The sequence below is a fragment of the Homarus americanus genome, unplaced genomic scaffold (genome assembly GCF_018991925.1).
Source record: "Homarus americanus isolate GMGI-L3 unplaced genomic scaffold, GMGI_Hamer_2.0 scaffold45698, whole genome shotgun sequence".
Classification (NCBI taxonomy): domain Eukaryota; kingdom Metazoa; phylum Arthropoda; class Malacostraca; order Decapoda; family Nephropidae; genus Homarus; species Homarus americanus.
The window spans coordinates 4,672,366-4,689,492 of NW_024735554.1; the positions used below are offsets into that span (position 1 = coordinate 4,672,366).

At 43.6% G+C, this 17,127-nt stretch overlaps 1 protein-coding gene across 9 annotated transcripts in view; it reads left to right on the forward strand.

Annotated features, from left to right (window-relative positions):
• Window positions 1-17,127, forward strand: part of LOC121871430 (ubiquitin carboxyl-terminal hydrolase 47-like) — a 61,189-nt gene that overhangs the window by 13,914 nt on the left and 30,148 nt on the right. For 3 of the 9 annotated variants that reach the window (XM_042373714.1, XM_042373715.1, XM_042373716.1), the window contains exon 1: window positions 526-926. The exons of 3 other annotated variants lie outside the window; for them this stretch is intronic. In XM_042373714.1, coding sequence (XP_042229648.1) covers window positions 738-926 — 189 coding nt within the window. In that variant the 5' untranslated portion in view covers window positions 526-737. Of the gene's footprint in view, window positions 1-525; window positions 927-15,149; window positions 15,235-17,127 lie in introns of those variants that run through there. 3 more of the 9 variants (XM_042373720.1, XM_042373722.1, XM_042373721.1) reach the window with 2 other exon arrangements.

Below are 17,127 nucleotides of genomic sequence, written 5' to 3' on the forward strand. Positions count from 1 at the left end.
TACAGTACTTGTGTGTATATGTGTGTGTTTGGCCATTGTTTACAATATTTTTGTATTTATTTCTGTGGATGGTTTCTGTATGTGTGTGTGTGTATGGAGGATGGTGGTATATGTGTGTGTGTGTGTGTGGAAGATGGTGTATGGAGGATGGTAGTGTATGAGTGTGTGTGTGGAGGATGGTGGTATATGTGTGTGTGTGTGGAGGATGGTGGTATATGTGTGTGTGTGTGTGTGGAGGATGGTATGTGTGTGTGTGTATGGAGGATGGTGGTATATGTGTGTGTGTGTGATGGTGTATGGAGGATGGTAGTGTATGAGTGTGTGTGTGGAGGATGGTGGTATATGTGTGTGTGTGTGGAGGATGGTAGTGTGTGAGTGTGAGGATGGTAGTGTCAGCTCAGGATGGTGAAGGTCTATTTCTGCGCGGGCATGTGTGGTGTTGGTGGCTGGTGGCCAGGGCGTGTGGGGATCGGGGGGGTAGATGTTGTGGTGGCACGGGGGAGGGCGGGAGCGGCAGCACAGCGGGGACAGTGGTGGTGCCGGCGCCGGAGACTCGCCTGTGACGTGTTTGTGCTCTTCGTGGTGTGTGTGTGTGTGTGAGAGAAAAAGAGAGAGAGAGAGAGAGTGTGAGTGTCGCTTCCCGTCCACGATAACAACACCAGCAGTAGGAGGAACCTTGTGACCCTTGCCTGGTGTTTCCCCCGTCGCCTGCGTACTCGCCCTCCTTCACACACACTATGTGCAAGAAGGATGATGGCGTCCCTACAGACCACCACCAGCAGCACCTCACCACCGCTGAACACCACCACCACCAACACACAACAGGAGCACCAACAACACAACCACAACACCACCAACAACACCAGCTCCAGCACCAGCAGCTACTACAGCAGCAGCAACAGCAGCAGGTGTCCCAGCCCAGCAAGGTGAGTTTTGAGAAGCAACAGGAACAGCAGAAGGGGCAGGAGAAGGAAGTGGCGGAGGGAGGGAGGGAGGCGTGAAGCAGCATGGTGGAGGAGGCACTGGTCTATTCTGGTCTGGTACACAGCGTCACACACCCCGCCGGCGCCTCCTCCACACTGACAGCGAGCACCCGCCCGCCGACCCACACAAACCATGCCTGCCCACCACGCCCACCATGCCAACCCACCACGCCCACCATGCAAGCCCACCACGCCAGTCATGTGTCACCGATAACACCCTCGCTTGGTCACTGCAGCGTTTTGTATTATTAAATAGTGTGACCTGTTGAGTGGCACTGTTGGTCACGTGGCGGGCGAGTCGCTAGCATGATTGGTCACGTGTTGGTGTAAGTGTAGTGTAGGTCACTTAGTAAGGTGGTTATGGTCATGTAGGCCATTAAGTTCTGTGGTACTATAAGTCACACGGCGATCCTTGCACATTAGGTCATAATGTGACCTTGGTATTCTAGGTCATTAAGTACTGTGGCGCTTTAGGTCACATCGTGATCCTAGCACTGTACTGTAGGTCACATGACCGCTGGCTCTGTGGGTCACACTGTGCTCTGCTGATGTGGGTCAAAATTGCACGCTGACACTATAGGTCACGTGGTGATGTTGATGACCCCATTCCACCCTCCCCTTGTGACGCAGATTGTGGCACTGAGGTCAGATCAGGTGATGAGGAAGTGCCATTTTGGCCTGGAGGAGGAACCTGAATAAACCCAAGCCGTATCCTGTTTATGTATCTGGCAAAACTGTGGCTCTCTTGCTTACTGTGGGCGGGGTGTGTGTCTGGTGGTGTTGGCGGAGGTTTCTTCCTCACATGGGGATGGCGACGGTATAATAAAGTCTCAAGAACATTCTAGGTGAAGGTGTTGTACTGAACCTGGTCCTCTTATCTATTCGGCTATGTCCCTTTTTCCCAAATTATGTTTTTTTATCGTTGTTTATAGGTTTGTTTGGGCGCAATTGTCTGCCTGGAGGTGGACAGACTCCGCCAGTGTAGACCACAATGGTGTTAATAATGTGTAGACAAATCAGTATATAGCGAAAGTCAGAGATGCGTGGAGGAGGTTAAGTTTGTAGAAGAAAGAAGGTGAGGTGGTGGGTGTATTGGAGCATGATGGGGGGGTGGGGGGTGTATTGGAGCATGATGGGGGGGTGGGGGGTGTACATGCATGATGGGCAGTATGTGGGGCAACACACGCTCCGATACACCTGCACCTCCTCCCCATCATCCTACATCACATTAGTCTCCGCTGCTCCACTAGTTCTCATTGTACGTATTGGTTGGCACTGTGGTTAAGCCCCCCTCTCTCTCGTCTCCTCACACATGATAAACCTCTCCTGTGCTCTCCATTACTTTGAAGAGGTCGTGTTGTGACTACTCAATCATTGGTGTAGAATTATAGACGATTTCTCCAGTCACCCCGCCCCCAAAAAATGTTGATTTGCCAAAGACCCTCACACACACACACACACACACACACACACACACACAGAGGAGTTATAACCTTGACCCCAGCTTCGTACAGTAATGCGGGTAGTTAACTTCTTGATGACCCGCCTGAAGCGTGTAAGTATAACTCGGTGGGATGAATGTTATTGATGTTTTGTCTCTTAATTAAGGTTTAGCCGTGAAGAAATGTGTATAATAGATCCACATTTATCCGGATTATGAGAGTATATATGATACAAAACCGGATTTATGTTTTATTGTGGCTAAACTTTAACACATTAAGGAAAAACATTTAATTTATTTGTGATGTTTGTGGTGTGAGGCGTAACCAACTCTAACTCTTGGGAGATGTGTTATTGTTATTAGTTTGATTAAAAAAAAAGTGTGTGTTTACTCGGGAAATAACAAGGCCGTAACACTGGAGATTTCAGAACGTGAATAGAGAGGAAATTATTGTGGTATAGAGGTGGTGCTGGTGTTTCCCCTTGACCTTATTATGTAGAGGAAACTTAGAACTGGAAAAATATATTGAGAGTAAGTTGATATATATTGAGAACCGCCATCCTGTGTTGTGGTGTGTTGGTGGTATGTTTGTCACCTCTCCCTTCACCTCACCTCACCTCACATCACCTCACAGCATCTACACCTTTGCTTACTTGTTAACCGATCAGCTGGAAATTTAACTTTTTTTTAAGAATATCTCGTAAGTAAACAACCTGTATTTTATTATCGGTGTTTATGAACTAGTGACCAGGTGTAAAGTGAGGATGATTCTGTACCTGTACACTCGGGGTCAAAAGTTCACTTCCGCCCCAAATGAAGCAGCGTCGACCCCAAACGAGATGAAACAGTCAGGGTAAATCAGTTCGGAGACTCGTTCCCGTGAATCAGTTTCACCACTGGAGCGAATTTTTGTCCTCGGCTTATATACATTAAGACGTGTAGACCCCTGGAGCTTACATACCCTGGATTTGTGAAGCTCCTACGTGATAAAGAGTCCCATGTAGGTATAGGGTAAAGTCTGTGATGTTTGGAAATGATTTTGTGTCGCCCCTATGTGTGTGTGTGTGTGTTAAGTTAAAAAAAACCGTTCGCAATAGAATTAAAAAGACAAAATATATAAGAGATTAAGTGAGGGTTCCGTCATCACAGTGAATCCATTAATAGACACAGTATATACGCGAAAAGTCAAGTCATCACAATGCATCCAGCGACAGAGACAAACAGACAGACAGACAGACAGACAGACAAATAAGATAGACAGTACGGTAATATCTGATGAACTCTGCACGGGTGTGGGTCCGCGTGTTCTGCTTGAGTCACTACCTCCTCCCGACTACAAGATAGGGCGAGAGTTGTCCCGGTGTGAGGCATTAGTACTCTAACGTCTGTTTGGCTCTACCGTAACATAAGATTGTGTGACGGTATATGTGTGTTACCGTCACAACAGAGGCTTGGGTGTCAACACGTGTGGGCAGGGCACCAGGTCTGTCTCTTTCTCACCTCTCCCTACTTTCCTACCTACCTGTCTCATATTCCTGGTCCCATGACACCTATAAAAGACACACACACACAGACACACACACACACATCTTAAGTTCTCTACCATCTGTGATCTTTACTTACCAGGATGATTATTGCCTTGGTTGATCTCCTCCCCTTCTCCCCTCCCTCTTTCCCTCCCCCTCCCTCCCCTCCCTTGTGTCAGAGGTTGTCAGTGGCTGCCCTACCACGATCGCTCCACCACTATGAAGGGGGAGGAGGAGGAGGAAGAAGAAGAAATTAATGGTATGTAGGAATAATTGGAGGGGGAGGAAGGAAGACGAGAAACCACAACAAAAATAGAAGTAAATGAGGAATAAGAGTAATTGGGAAAGAAAATGGGGAATGGGAGCAGGAGCGATAGAAGAAGGGGGGGGGGTGACCTCAAAGTATACCACTGTTGATGGGGGTGAGAACGCTATGCCTGAAGTTGATATATCCACCACCACCGCACTGGAATCTCTAAACTAACCCCCTCCCTCCCCCCCTCTCAGGAAAGTAATATCTTAACTACTCAATTGACCTTGTGTTGTGACATGAAACACTAGGGACAAGAGAAGGAAACATGAAAAACAACAAAATTGGTCTAATTAATTATGTGACCTTAATTATTATTGTCACTAAATTAATTCAACTTTGAAATAATAATGGATTGGTTTTTTGTTTGTTTTTTTTACATGTTTTATTTGGGATTATTTTGTTTAAGGTTTAGCATCTTGACGTTTGTGAAAGAAGAAAATTAGTAAAATGAATGAAAACAAAATACTTGTAAGGATATATATCTTGTTAGGCCGCAGGAGAGACCATGATAGTTGTAAACACGTGATATATATTTACGAGTTAGTTAAACATTATATTTTATCCTCTGCAGTCAGCCTCGTTCACAAGTATATTTGTAGATCTGTGTGTGTGTGTGTGGTGTTTTATTTGTCGTTCTTCCGCTTGTTGTCTTGGAGAATGTGAACCTGGGGGCTTTGTAATGGTGATGTTGTGGGGGAGAATGTTAAGTTATCATTGTTAACTTAAGGTCCTGGTGGTGGTGGTGTTAGAAGAATGTTAAATGTTATACCCGACTTCTTGTTTATTAGTGATGGTTCTTGACGATAGTTGAAAATATGATGAAATAATGTTTTTGTTTTCTTGCTTGCTTGCTTGAGTATATATATTAATACCTATCATCTCTATACCTCAAATCACAAGGTCCCTCCTTCTGTAAACAAGAAGCCATTGCCAATAACACACACACACACACACACACACTGCGGTTCATAAATCTCCATTGCAATGTGGTGTAGCAGCGGACACAGTACAGTAACGGGTCTGTCTCCACTACCAGCATGATCCTGAAATACTACCCACGTGCCTCACACACACACATATATTCTCACTATTAGTGTATAATGTTCTCTTACCTGTTTATTATTCAGTTTATATGTGTGTGTGTGTGTCCTACGAATGAATACATGTGCGTAGTGTGTGTTCAGCTGGGCCAGGTGGAGGAGGTAAGGTACGACCTACCTGGGCCAACAGCGAAACAAACACACGACTCATTCACTGGCAGGTCTCCTCAGTGTGTGTGTGTGTGTGTGCGCGCGTGACCAAGAATGCTCACACTGTACCTGTCTAAACAAGTTGCTCCAGAGACGAGGAAAATGAATCCCCGACCTTGAGCGCTGGAGTAGGGGGCTGAGAACGAGGCCACAGTAATGCCGTAGGTGTGCAAGAAGTTATTATGTTGAAGGAGGGAGAGAGGGGAGGGAGTGAGAGAGTGGGGCAGCTCATTTGATCCTTTTAATTTTATGCAGGTACAGGTAATCTGGTGTAAATTGGCAGGAGTCCCGCTGTACAGGTGATTAAACAACACTAGTTATTGAATGGGGTGAAAGAAAGTGTACAGTCGAGTGCGAGTCAGGGAGATGGTGGTGGAAGAGACGACGCGTGGTAGTGGTGGTAGGGATTGTGGTAGTGCATGGTGGTTGTGTCATGCTCTCCCACCTTATCTCTAACCTCACCCCACCACCTCACCCCACCACCCCCCCCCGGGTCAGACAAATGTGACACAAACAGACGCGACACTCGTCTCTTCCAGGAATAACCAGCATAAGAAACTCTTTACCCAGCATCGGAAGTTGGTTGTTACATGTGACCTTATTTGTGGAGGGTATTGGTGATCATTGGCGACCTGCTACCACTATCACCACTATTGTCAACAGCCACTAGCACCACCACTACCACAATCACTACTACAACCACCACCACTACCACAATCACTACTACAACCACCACAGCTTCTCCATACCCAACAGATTTACGTCGACATCGTTAAGGTTGACTGTGAGCCTAAATATATTATTAGAAGTGAGTGTGGGACCCTGACATGAGTGTTGGGAGTGATGTGTGGTAAACTGTATAAAGGCGATGTAGGGTAATATTTGGGATATCTGGTAGGCGTTTAGAGGAGCACAAAAAGTGAGATAATTTGGCATTAACATTGAACGATAGCCGACTGGGTATGGGCCGACCTATGGTTAGAGAGAAGTAATGTCAATGATAAATGTGTGCGTGTGCATGTGCGTGCGCGTGTGTGCATGTGTGTGACTGGGAAGGGGAAAGGATTAAAGATGTCGAAGGAACAGTCAGCCTCGGTTCAGTGGATCTGATGGAATCCGATGATAAGTGTTTGGATCAGTAGGTCCGCCAGGCGTGTGTGGCGTCACCTTAGTTTAGTCACCTGTACAGAAACACACTGAATTGCGTTGTGGTGTTAAATTGTATGTGTGAGGAGGGAGGGGGTACAGGTAGGAAGGGGGCTGGTTTGACTCTACCTACACAGCTGCTCTTTCCACTCCCCCCTTTTACTACCCTCTTCCACCCCCTCCTTCCCCTCCTAATGGCACTATGCCAGGTCGCTTCTCTCCATTTCCCCTCCCCCTCCTCTCACCCCACCCCTTCCCCGTTTGTTATTTACCTCTTGCCCAGCACTTCCGTCACCACCTACCTACCTACCTACCTACCTACCTACCTACCTACCTACCTACTTCCTGCCCTCTTTATCTCACAACATCTTCCGTCCGTCACTGTTATTATCAGACATACAGCTAGTTGAAGCCTCTTGTTTGTGGTTACGTGTGTGTGTGTGTGTGTGTGTCAAGATGTTCAGTAATGCGTAGGTACTTCAGAGTTGATAAGATAGTAATGCGTCAGTGTCTCAGTAATGCGTCCAGTATATAGAGTGAGTGCAGTTAATCTGGTGTTGCTTCCTGTATAAAAAGTGAGTGTGGGAGTTAATCCTGTGATGCGTCCGGTAACTGGTCGGTAGTAGGAGGGAGGGAGGGATAGTGTTACTGCTTCCACTCTTAGCTTAGCCTCTACTGCGTGTTGGCCCAGCGAGGCGTGTGTTTTCCTTGCATTCTTCTGTGTGTGTGTGTGTGTGTGTTTTGGCGAGTGTGTGTATGTTCGGTTCAGGTGTTTTTATGTGGTGATGTGTGTTGTCTGCATTAAGATCGAATATGTGTATGTCTGTCTTTTTGGGGGGCATTGAAGTTTTGTATAATAACAATAATAATAATCGTCGTCAGTTGGGGTGTGGGGGGGGGGGTCACCTAACCTAACCCAACCCAACCTAACGTGGGTAAATGTTGTTTATGTCTGGTTAGGCCTCGCACAGGAAGCAATGTTTACGCAACTTGTGGTTTACTGTCGCACCAACCACGTGTTTACTGTCGCACCAACCACACATTACGTCCGCCCGTGGTTAGTAGTGTATTAAGCATAGAGGTACTAATAGTAAAGGTGGAGGAGGTTATCACGGGGGTTAAAATGTCATAAGTGGTGGTGGCTATGGCAGTTTTAAAGCAGCGGGGATTATAGATCTGGCTGGGTGGGTGGTGGCTGACTAAAGATGTGGTTGTGGAGGGTAAGATGTTATGGTGGTGATACAGTGTCTTGGCTACAGCTGTGTTATGAAGTAGGTTTTGAGTTCATCACTTATACTATTCAGTTACAGACCGACAGTAAGTTTATTATCACCATGTTGTACTAGTTGTCACATTTTTTTTGGGGGGGGGAGGGGGGGCACCCCCCTACAACCTTGTGTAAGGTGAAGCGCAGAAGCGTTTACAGCACCCAACAGGGAAACATGCTAATTTCATGCTTGCCTTTATGTCTCATGAGTTAAGGGCGTAGAAGCCTGAAGAGTCAGTGGTTTATGTCATCAAGTTATTGGAAGCTCCAACAACTTGTCCCTGAATACGAATTCGCAACTTTCGACTTTACAACATCACATTATGCGAGTAGAGATAGTGTGGTTAACCTTCGTAATGACCTCACGTGGGAAGTGATTAGGTGATTAGGAAGGGAACTCAACTTAATCACTTGCATTGTTGGCTGATCTGTTGCCCGCGTCACTCTACTGGTCCGGTTCAACTGTACTGCTTATCCGGCCATGTGTAAACACCTCATGTGACGTCAGTGTTGTGTAAGCACGGAAGTGAGTGTGTGTGTGTGGGTGTGTGTGTGTGTTTTGTGTGTGTGTGTGTGTGTGTGTGTGTGTGTGTGTGTGTGTGTGTGTGTGTGTGTGTGTGTTAAAAAGAAACAACTGCAGTGGGTGTGACACGTTAAGGGCAGACAGGAGTTATTTAGACCACACATCGGGGCTGTACAGGTGTGTGCCGCGTTCAGAGACCAAGCATGTGTGTGTGTTGTGTGCCACGTGGGCCGAGCACTGACCCGTTGTCCCCTCCACACTACCTCACCCCAGCCTCCACTTCCGTACTAACCTAACTTGACCCAACCTAACCTGACTTAACCTAACTTAACCCAACCTAACCTAACCTAACTTAACCCAACCTAACCTGACTTAACCCAACCTAACCTGACTTAACCCAACCTAACTTAACCTAACTTGACCCAACCTAACCTGACTTAACCCAACCTAACTTAACCCAACCTAACCTGACTTAACCCAACCTAACTTAACCCAACCTAACCTGACTTAACCCAATTTTTCCATTTTATCCCTCATTTATTTGTCTTGTTTGTCTGTCTTACTTTATTCTTATCTTGTCTTATTTTCACTCTCAGTCCTCAAGCTGGTCCTCCCTCTCACCTCCCCACTCGCTAATGCCCCCTCCCCCCCTCACTCATTCCTGTCATTTTTCTTCTGCTGCTGGTGCTCTTGTCTTAACACACACACACACGGTGGCGTTTGTTACATGACATCGATGACGAACCCAATATATACCCGTGACTCACCCCCTCCCCTCCCTGGCTTAGTGATGACGGATGCATGATGTGTTGATGACGGTTGATGATGACGCATTATGTGACACGTCGACGGTACAATACACGAGTGACGTATTGGTGACTTGTGCAGGATGTGTCGTTTATTAACCTAATCTAATCGTTAACATACGCTTGGCATTTGTGGGAGGTGGATGGGTATCTGATAGGCATAATACGATTAGCGCCAGGAGGAGAGGTAGTCGTGGGGAGGAGGAGGGTGGTCGTGGGGAGGGGACGGGGCGGGGGTTGTTGTGGGAGGCAGGGGGAGAGGGGTGGGGATGGCTTGCGTCGCCATTCTAAGTCTAAATAGGGAGGTGGAAATCCCGAGGAGGGGGTGAGGCTTTCCTGCCCACATAACACGTGCTAGGGAGGGGGGGGTGAGAAGTAGGATAGTAAGGGGGAAAGGAGAAGCGAGTTGAAGAGATGAAGGTGATGATAGGTCCTTGAAGAATGAGAGGAAGAGGAGGAGTTGTGGTGTGGCGAGAGGGGGTTGGTGTAGCTGTGGTGGTGTAGTGGAAAGGAGGTCATGGTATGAAAGATGTGGTTGTGTGGTGAGGAGAGAGAGTTGTGGTAGTAAGGTTGTCTGTCTCAAGGAGTAACAAACACAGACAGGTGATAGAGGCATAAGGGTGATGCCTTAAATTAAAGTAAAAATTTACCTAAAACCAATTAATCCCTTCCGTCTTCTCCTCTACCCTCTCCTCCTTCCCTTCTCCTTCCCTCTTCTTCCCTCCTCGTTCCCTCCTCGTTCCCTCTTCTTCCCTCCTCGTTCCCTCTTCTTCCCCTCCTCTACCCCCCTCCTCCTCGTCCCTCCTCTCTCCTCCTCGTCATGGTCGTTAACGGGGAGTAAAGACACACTTGATGGTAATAGTAAAGGACCATGGACCATCGTTACCGACGTCAGAGTCTTGGTGTAAATAAAGAGGTGTGTGTAATGGTGTATTTATAGTAAGTGTACGGGGGTCGTGGCCAAGGGGAGAGGGAGGTGGGAGAGGGGAGGGGAGAGGGAAGGGAGGACAGTCTACATGTGACAGTCTCCTCTGAATGCGGAAGACGGTATGTGTGATATAGATGGGTGTAGGTGTAAGGAGGGAGGCAAAGGAAGGGAGGGAGAGATTAGATCAAGGTAAAATTAGGGTTACTTAGGGGGAGACCCAAGCAAACCCATGTATACACACACACACACACACACATAGGAAAAGGGAGGTAGAAAAAATTGTTGTGCTCCACATATCAGGTCACAGCTGCAGTGTGTGTGTGTCGCAGGTATGGCGGGAAGGTAAGCACCACAAAAAACACCTGGTCTGGCCTTTGTTTCAACCCTCCTTATACAGACAGACAGTAAAACAGACAGACAGACAGTAAAACAGACAGACAGACGTTATCTCCAACCTGTATATAAGCAGCGTTATCCCCCTCACCCTCTCCATTATATCCGACTTGTGATGTAGGACTGTATGGATCACATGAAGATTAGGCACCCTAGATTATTTTCAGCTTCCGGTTAAAGCACCTGAACGTTAACCTAACCCAACCTATAACTTCCCCCAGGTAGTGTTAGGGTGTTTTATCATCTGGTGTAATGAGTTGGGGTACCTAATGTTCACATGATCAGAGAGAGAGAGAGAGAGAGAGAGAGAGAGAGATTTTCTATACGATTACTTTTTACAACAGGAAATACTTGGTTCACAGTACTACCTCCTCTTACAGCTCGACCCTCTACCTGGTCTTAATGATTCCCAGATGTATGAGGGAAAACCTGTGATATTTATGATCATCTAATAATTATGCTATCCTTCCACGGGTCACGGAGAATTCATTTTTGTTAGTAAATTTAAGAGTTTGTGCTGGTTCGGGTTTTTTTCTCCAATGGGCGCTTCCACTGCAATTACCATCTAATAATATTTAATAAACCCCTAGTCAAGTGAGAATTAATTTCCATCAGTTCCGACCGGTTACACCAAGCTGTGTTTACAAATAATACCAAATATAAACAGAAAGTTGTCGTAATATAAATTTGACATCGGAACTAAACACAAGTTGCCAGCTCATTTTTAAGATATCGTACTTAAGGGGTTAAGATATTGTACTCAACAGATTAAGATATCGTACTCAAGGGGGGGTCAAGCTATACTTACTCCCAACTATGTTTAAAGCTATCGGATGTAAAGCTACGTTCTCACTTGCCTTTACTCATATTAGTACCATCATTTATCGTACTCCTGTAGCTTAATAACTTCATACATAAATACAGGAATTGTAACACTTTATAATCCACGAATTTAGGAGACATTACATATAATCCACTTAGCTGTATCACATGTAACACAAATGCAGAAATTATCACACACTAATCCACCAGAGGCGTCATAACCTCTCACGACCCAATGTTAAAATAAAGTGAGGAGAGTTAGTGGGCAGTATTTATATGGTTGCTGTAATGAGATGGTCGTGGGTCTTGAAGGTCTCTCGTGTGTGTCGTAGCTTGATGGTCTTTTTCTCCTTGTATCTGTCCTCATTTATTCTGGTAAATGTATAGGTATGTTGAGAAGAGTCTGTGGGTGTTGTTAAAGATAGTCTAAGTGTCTGTGGTTGATGCTGTGGATGTGTTGATGGTGGTGATGGTAGGAGTTGGTTGTGAGAGGTTTAAGGGGGTGTACCTACATTGACCCAGTTGGCATGGGGAGGCCAACCATGTTCACCACCCTTACCACCACCCTTACCACCACCCCCCCACCTGTCTTCCTCATCCAGTATCTCTCCCTTCACCATGTAGGATCCCTCCATTTTTCTTGATAGTTTAGTGTAAGATCATTTTGAAGCCCAGTACAGTACTGTTCTCATTTTCACAGAGTGAGCTGGTAGACCATTCCATAAGTCTGCCACCCTCTGTGTAAAGAAATATTTCCTTATATTCATTCTATATGATAACTTGGAGAGCTTGAAGTTATGTCCACCTATGTTAGTGGTGCACGACATCACCAAAGAATGGCCCGTGGTTCACATTTTCCATCCTTTTTTAAGGTTTTGAATGTCTCGGTGTGATCTGCCCTATTTGTCTTGTCGTCAGATAAGACACAAGTGGTTAGTGTTTTGGCCATGTAGCAAAGCCCCTTGGGTCATAAAGTCACCCCATTTGCCACTCACTTAGCTCATTTGGTGTATTTGACGGTTGGTGTGGGACCTTGGTCAAGGCCTTGTAACAATAGTCCGAATTGTCCAAGTTTCTACATGTCTGGCCGTTTGGCGGATTCCTTGTGCTAAGTTTAGTTGTAGTGGAGGCGGTGGTGAGGAAATTGTTTGTATCAGCAGTTCACCACATCCTTACTGTGGTAGGAGGAAGCTTCATGTCTGAAAAACATCTTTTTTATTTTTATTTTTCCTACACTTTTGCTTCTATGCTGTTCTCTCTTTTTCATTATAATTTTTTTTTCATGTAATAAATCTAATCAACATTTTTAACCATCATCAATTTATTAGTGCCTAAAGCTTTAGGAGCTAATATATTTATGATGAAGGGTGAAAATGTGATTACTGTACACCATATTCGTTTTGTGCAAAAAATGTGAGACAGTAAATTTGATCATTGTACTCCTTGTGAGTGAGGGAACAAAAGAGGTTTTATTTGGTGGGGAAAATAAAAAATGGAAAGGAAATAAAATAATGCGAGAGAAATGAAGAAATCTATCTGAGTTGACATTAACTTTGCCTTTTCAATTATCTTTATCTTTGGTGTTCTTAGTGCCTCCTGGTAAACCTAGAAGGACTGTAATTTTCAAGTTCTGTACTGTACTCTACTGTACAGGTGTTGTTGTGGTTGGCTACTGTATACTGATACAGTAGTCCTTTGCAGGTAACACTCGAAGGTGTGGAGGATATCTATTTAAGAAACACTCTGTGTGTTTCCTCTTCATGGGGAGTTTATGGAAGGAAGGATACATCAAAACATGTACTGTACTGTAGTGTAGATGAGATCTGATGAGCTTTGAATAGTGAGTAGGAAGATGTCAAGAGATACACTGTACAAGTATGATAATGGTTTCTGTTATTGGAATATGTCTCACTTATTAGCATAATGGAAAGATCACATGGTAGTTGTAGCCAATTTGAGTGTAATAAGGCCACTGTGCCACTAACCTATGGTACTGTAGCTTCATCTTCACGTTTTGTGTCTTGGTTAAACCTAAATTCCCTTCAACAAGGGAGCCTTTCATCTTGACAAGGAGAAAGTTGTTAATGTATGTATTTCCTGGTCACTGACCTCATGTTCACTGTTTACATATGCAGGTACCTTTATGATTGGTTTATTATAAGAACACCCCTGAGAGCTTGTGGCACTGACTCTTGTTCTGTAACTAGATTTTGCCTTATTTTTAACAGTAACATTTATCATATAAATATTACTATTGATGAATAATTTCAATAGCTTGACAAACATGTTTAATTTAAAATATTTAACTTAAGTTATTATTTTGCATGTGAACTGTAAATGTGCTTCTTAATATTTTTTTTTAGCAAATAACAAATATTTGGTTGTAATACTGGACACAGTTATCTGTCTGCATTGACTATATACTTTTTTCTTTTTGGTGTTTGCTTTATTGTACAGTACAGTACTATCCAACAGAGGCTGATGTGAGAGTATAGTGGTGGCAGTGATTTATGGTGTTGATGGTGGAGATGTTGATGTTTATGGGGATTATGGTAATGGTGCAGATAGAGTGAAGGGTGTGAGGATGGTGCTGGTGAATGATACACTAGTAGTAAGGGTGATAATGGTGGTGGTGTTAGTGGAGAAAATGTTTATAGTACTGTAGTAGACAGACTTTGTAAAGCTTTTAAAGTGGCTTGAGGAAGGATATAAAGGTACATATCCTTTCCTATAAAAACTGAGGCAGAAACATCCCATTGAAAACTAGTAAGAGCAGTGAAGGTATTATTATTAAAGTGTACTGTAGATGTTAATGAAGTCAGTCAGTGATTCATGATGAGGTGTATTGATCTGCCTTAAGGGCCCTGAAGATATACTGGAGTTTGTAATAATTTGTGATTTTTGGTAAGAAAAGTTCCATTTTACTCACATGTGTAACTCCCAACCTCTTGGTAATGGGAACATAGAATACAGTATGAGTGTTGTGTGAAAATATGTGTCTATTTGTTCCATATGTATATAAAGGATGAATGAAGGCTTGCTACATGTACTATTAGTGTACAGTATCTTAAGAGTCGTGTGCTGGCAGTGAACACAGGATATGCAGTCACTTGTATCTTATGTTTATCTGATCTGTTTACACCATTTGACCTTCTACCTTGGGTCTTGGTTTAATGTTTCTCACAGCAGAGGATTATTGTATTTTGCCAAGTATTTCTTCTCTAAAAGTAGTCATGGAAGTGTCTGATGTACATGAGTAGTATTGTGTTAATTATTGATTTAGATATTTTAGTAGGGTTTTTTTCAATTGATGGTTTATTATAGTACTGTAAGACAAATATAATTTTTTTAGCACAGCACCTGGCCTTTTTTTGTCCCCCGTCTTCCCCTTCCCCCTGTCAAGTATTATGCGGACCCAAGTCACTTTCAGTATGACATGCCTTTAACCCCCCCTCACCTTACCATACCAGCCCATTACTACTCTTTATTTTATGTGGTCCATAACTTTCCTCGGCACACATTGATATGCCCGTTTACCTCAGGGGGCACATTAATCCATCCAATAACTTACCTTCTCTTCTCTAGCCACTACGTCCAACCATTTGTCCTCACACCATTTTTAGCCTTGATGTCCTTCCACCCAAACCTAGCCTGTGTGTTCTTTGATCGTTAAATGAATGTAAAAGTTGAGCATTTGCTACGATCACTTGATGAAGCTAGGAATAAACTCGGTAATGTTTGTATCTCCCAGGGGGGTCTCCAGCACCACGACGTACACCCCCCTAGATCCGCTTCTGGAAACTCTGCGTCTGCGGTTACTCAGAGTTATAATGAAGGTGTGTGAGTTGCCCACCACTATTTTCTCACGGTTGGCCCTGTTCTGAAGCTCTCCCATTGGGGTGTTTTTTTTTTTTTTTTACACATCCTAATTCAAGTGTTGTTGTCGAGTTTTCTAGTGGGTCCTCATTGGCTAGATTATATTGTTTGACATAAAGGAGAAAGAGACATTACAAAAAAAAAATAGGGTTTAGCGGGGAAATATTTGATAAGTTAACCCATATATGTTACCAGGTGTATGTACGTCTGGAAGTGTCACTCAATGCTGAAACTCATCTTCAGATCCATGTCAAGGCTTTAATGGTACCTACTGGAGAAGGATCCTAGACATCATACAGAGTTGTCATCTCCCCACCAAAATCTTACTCCTGGTTTTATGTATGGGTGTTATTCATCATTCATAAACATGTACAGTAATTAATTCCATCAGTGTAGTAATTAAGTACACTATCCGACAACCACTACTACTAAGACAACAATTACTTGGAGGGAAGCTTTCAGAATGAGGACATAGAGTACTGCTTGTCTGTCTTCTGCTTGTGCTGCATTGCTGTGACAACGTTTTCACATTCTTGTCGGTTTTATATGTTATGAGTTCATTGTTTAACAACTAATCCATTCATGCATTTTTGTCGTATAATATTCCTTTAAATTTTAAGGTGCATGATATCAATGTATTTTGACAACCTTTAGAGCTTAGCATTGGTATTACGTAATGCAGTACAGTACTCATGAGAATTATTTATATGTTATGAACACCTGCTTCTCTAGGATTAATTTTAATGTGTATGTACTGTGTGTATGTACAGTATGTATGTGTAAGAAGCAATAGTATTAGGAAGTATGATTGTGTACATCTATTATTTTTAACCTGCCAGATAATGTAGTATGGAAACCTTGTGTGGAAATGGAAATAATGGAAATATGGATGACAATGGCTTGAATGGGGGGAGTTAATCCTCTCTTTGTGTTGTAATGAGAGAGGAGAGAACATGTCCCATTCTGTTGGACAAAGTAATAAATGAAAAGTGTGGATCTGGGTGAGTGAGAAGTATTGATGTAGTTGTAGTAGATTAAAAGTTACTGTTTAATTATTGTAAAAAGAAATATAAGAAGGTTGGGGGAAGTTTTTTGATCTGGTGTGGGGGGGGGGTGTTGATGGTTCACTAGAGCACGTGTGTTTGGGTGGTGGGAATTTTAGGTGCATGCTGAGGTGTACAAGATGTTTTTAGAATTACCAGTAGTGTAATGCCTTGTGAATGATGTGAGAATAAGTTTAATACTATCCCCTGGCTTGTGCATTTTTAGGTAGTGATCTTTTAATTGTGTCTTTGACTTGGCTGGCTCACATGTGTGGATATACTACGTACTTTAAAATCTTAACCAACTTAGCAACAACTTATTCTTCCATAGCTTAAAGATCCCCCTCCCCCCCCCAAAAAAAAAAAATAAATAAAATGAATAAATAAATAAATACATAAATAACTAAAATTAGTTACCTTCAATTGCCCCCAAAGAAATGTTACAAATTTTATTGTGGGATTTTGAACTTGTACATTTTATTCTTGTATAATTTTACACTGTTGATGCTTTATCCAGTGTGTGATGATCTCCTGAGCCACAAGAAAATTAACCTTATAATTTAGTGTTAGGGTAAGGTCTAATGCTAGAGCTTAACTATGGAGGGAGATAAAGTATCCTTTGGTGGCTTCATCAGTTGGTTATGGAGGTGAGTTATTACTGTGTACTGTACTGTGTGTCTACAGGTTTGCTGTACAGTATTCCAATTACCTGTACATTATACTGTACAGTATATTGTATGTTTATTTTCTCAGTAAATTAGACTGCTGAAGTAATATTGGAGAGGGGTAAAATATTTGGGCCCGACCAGA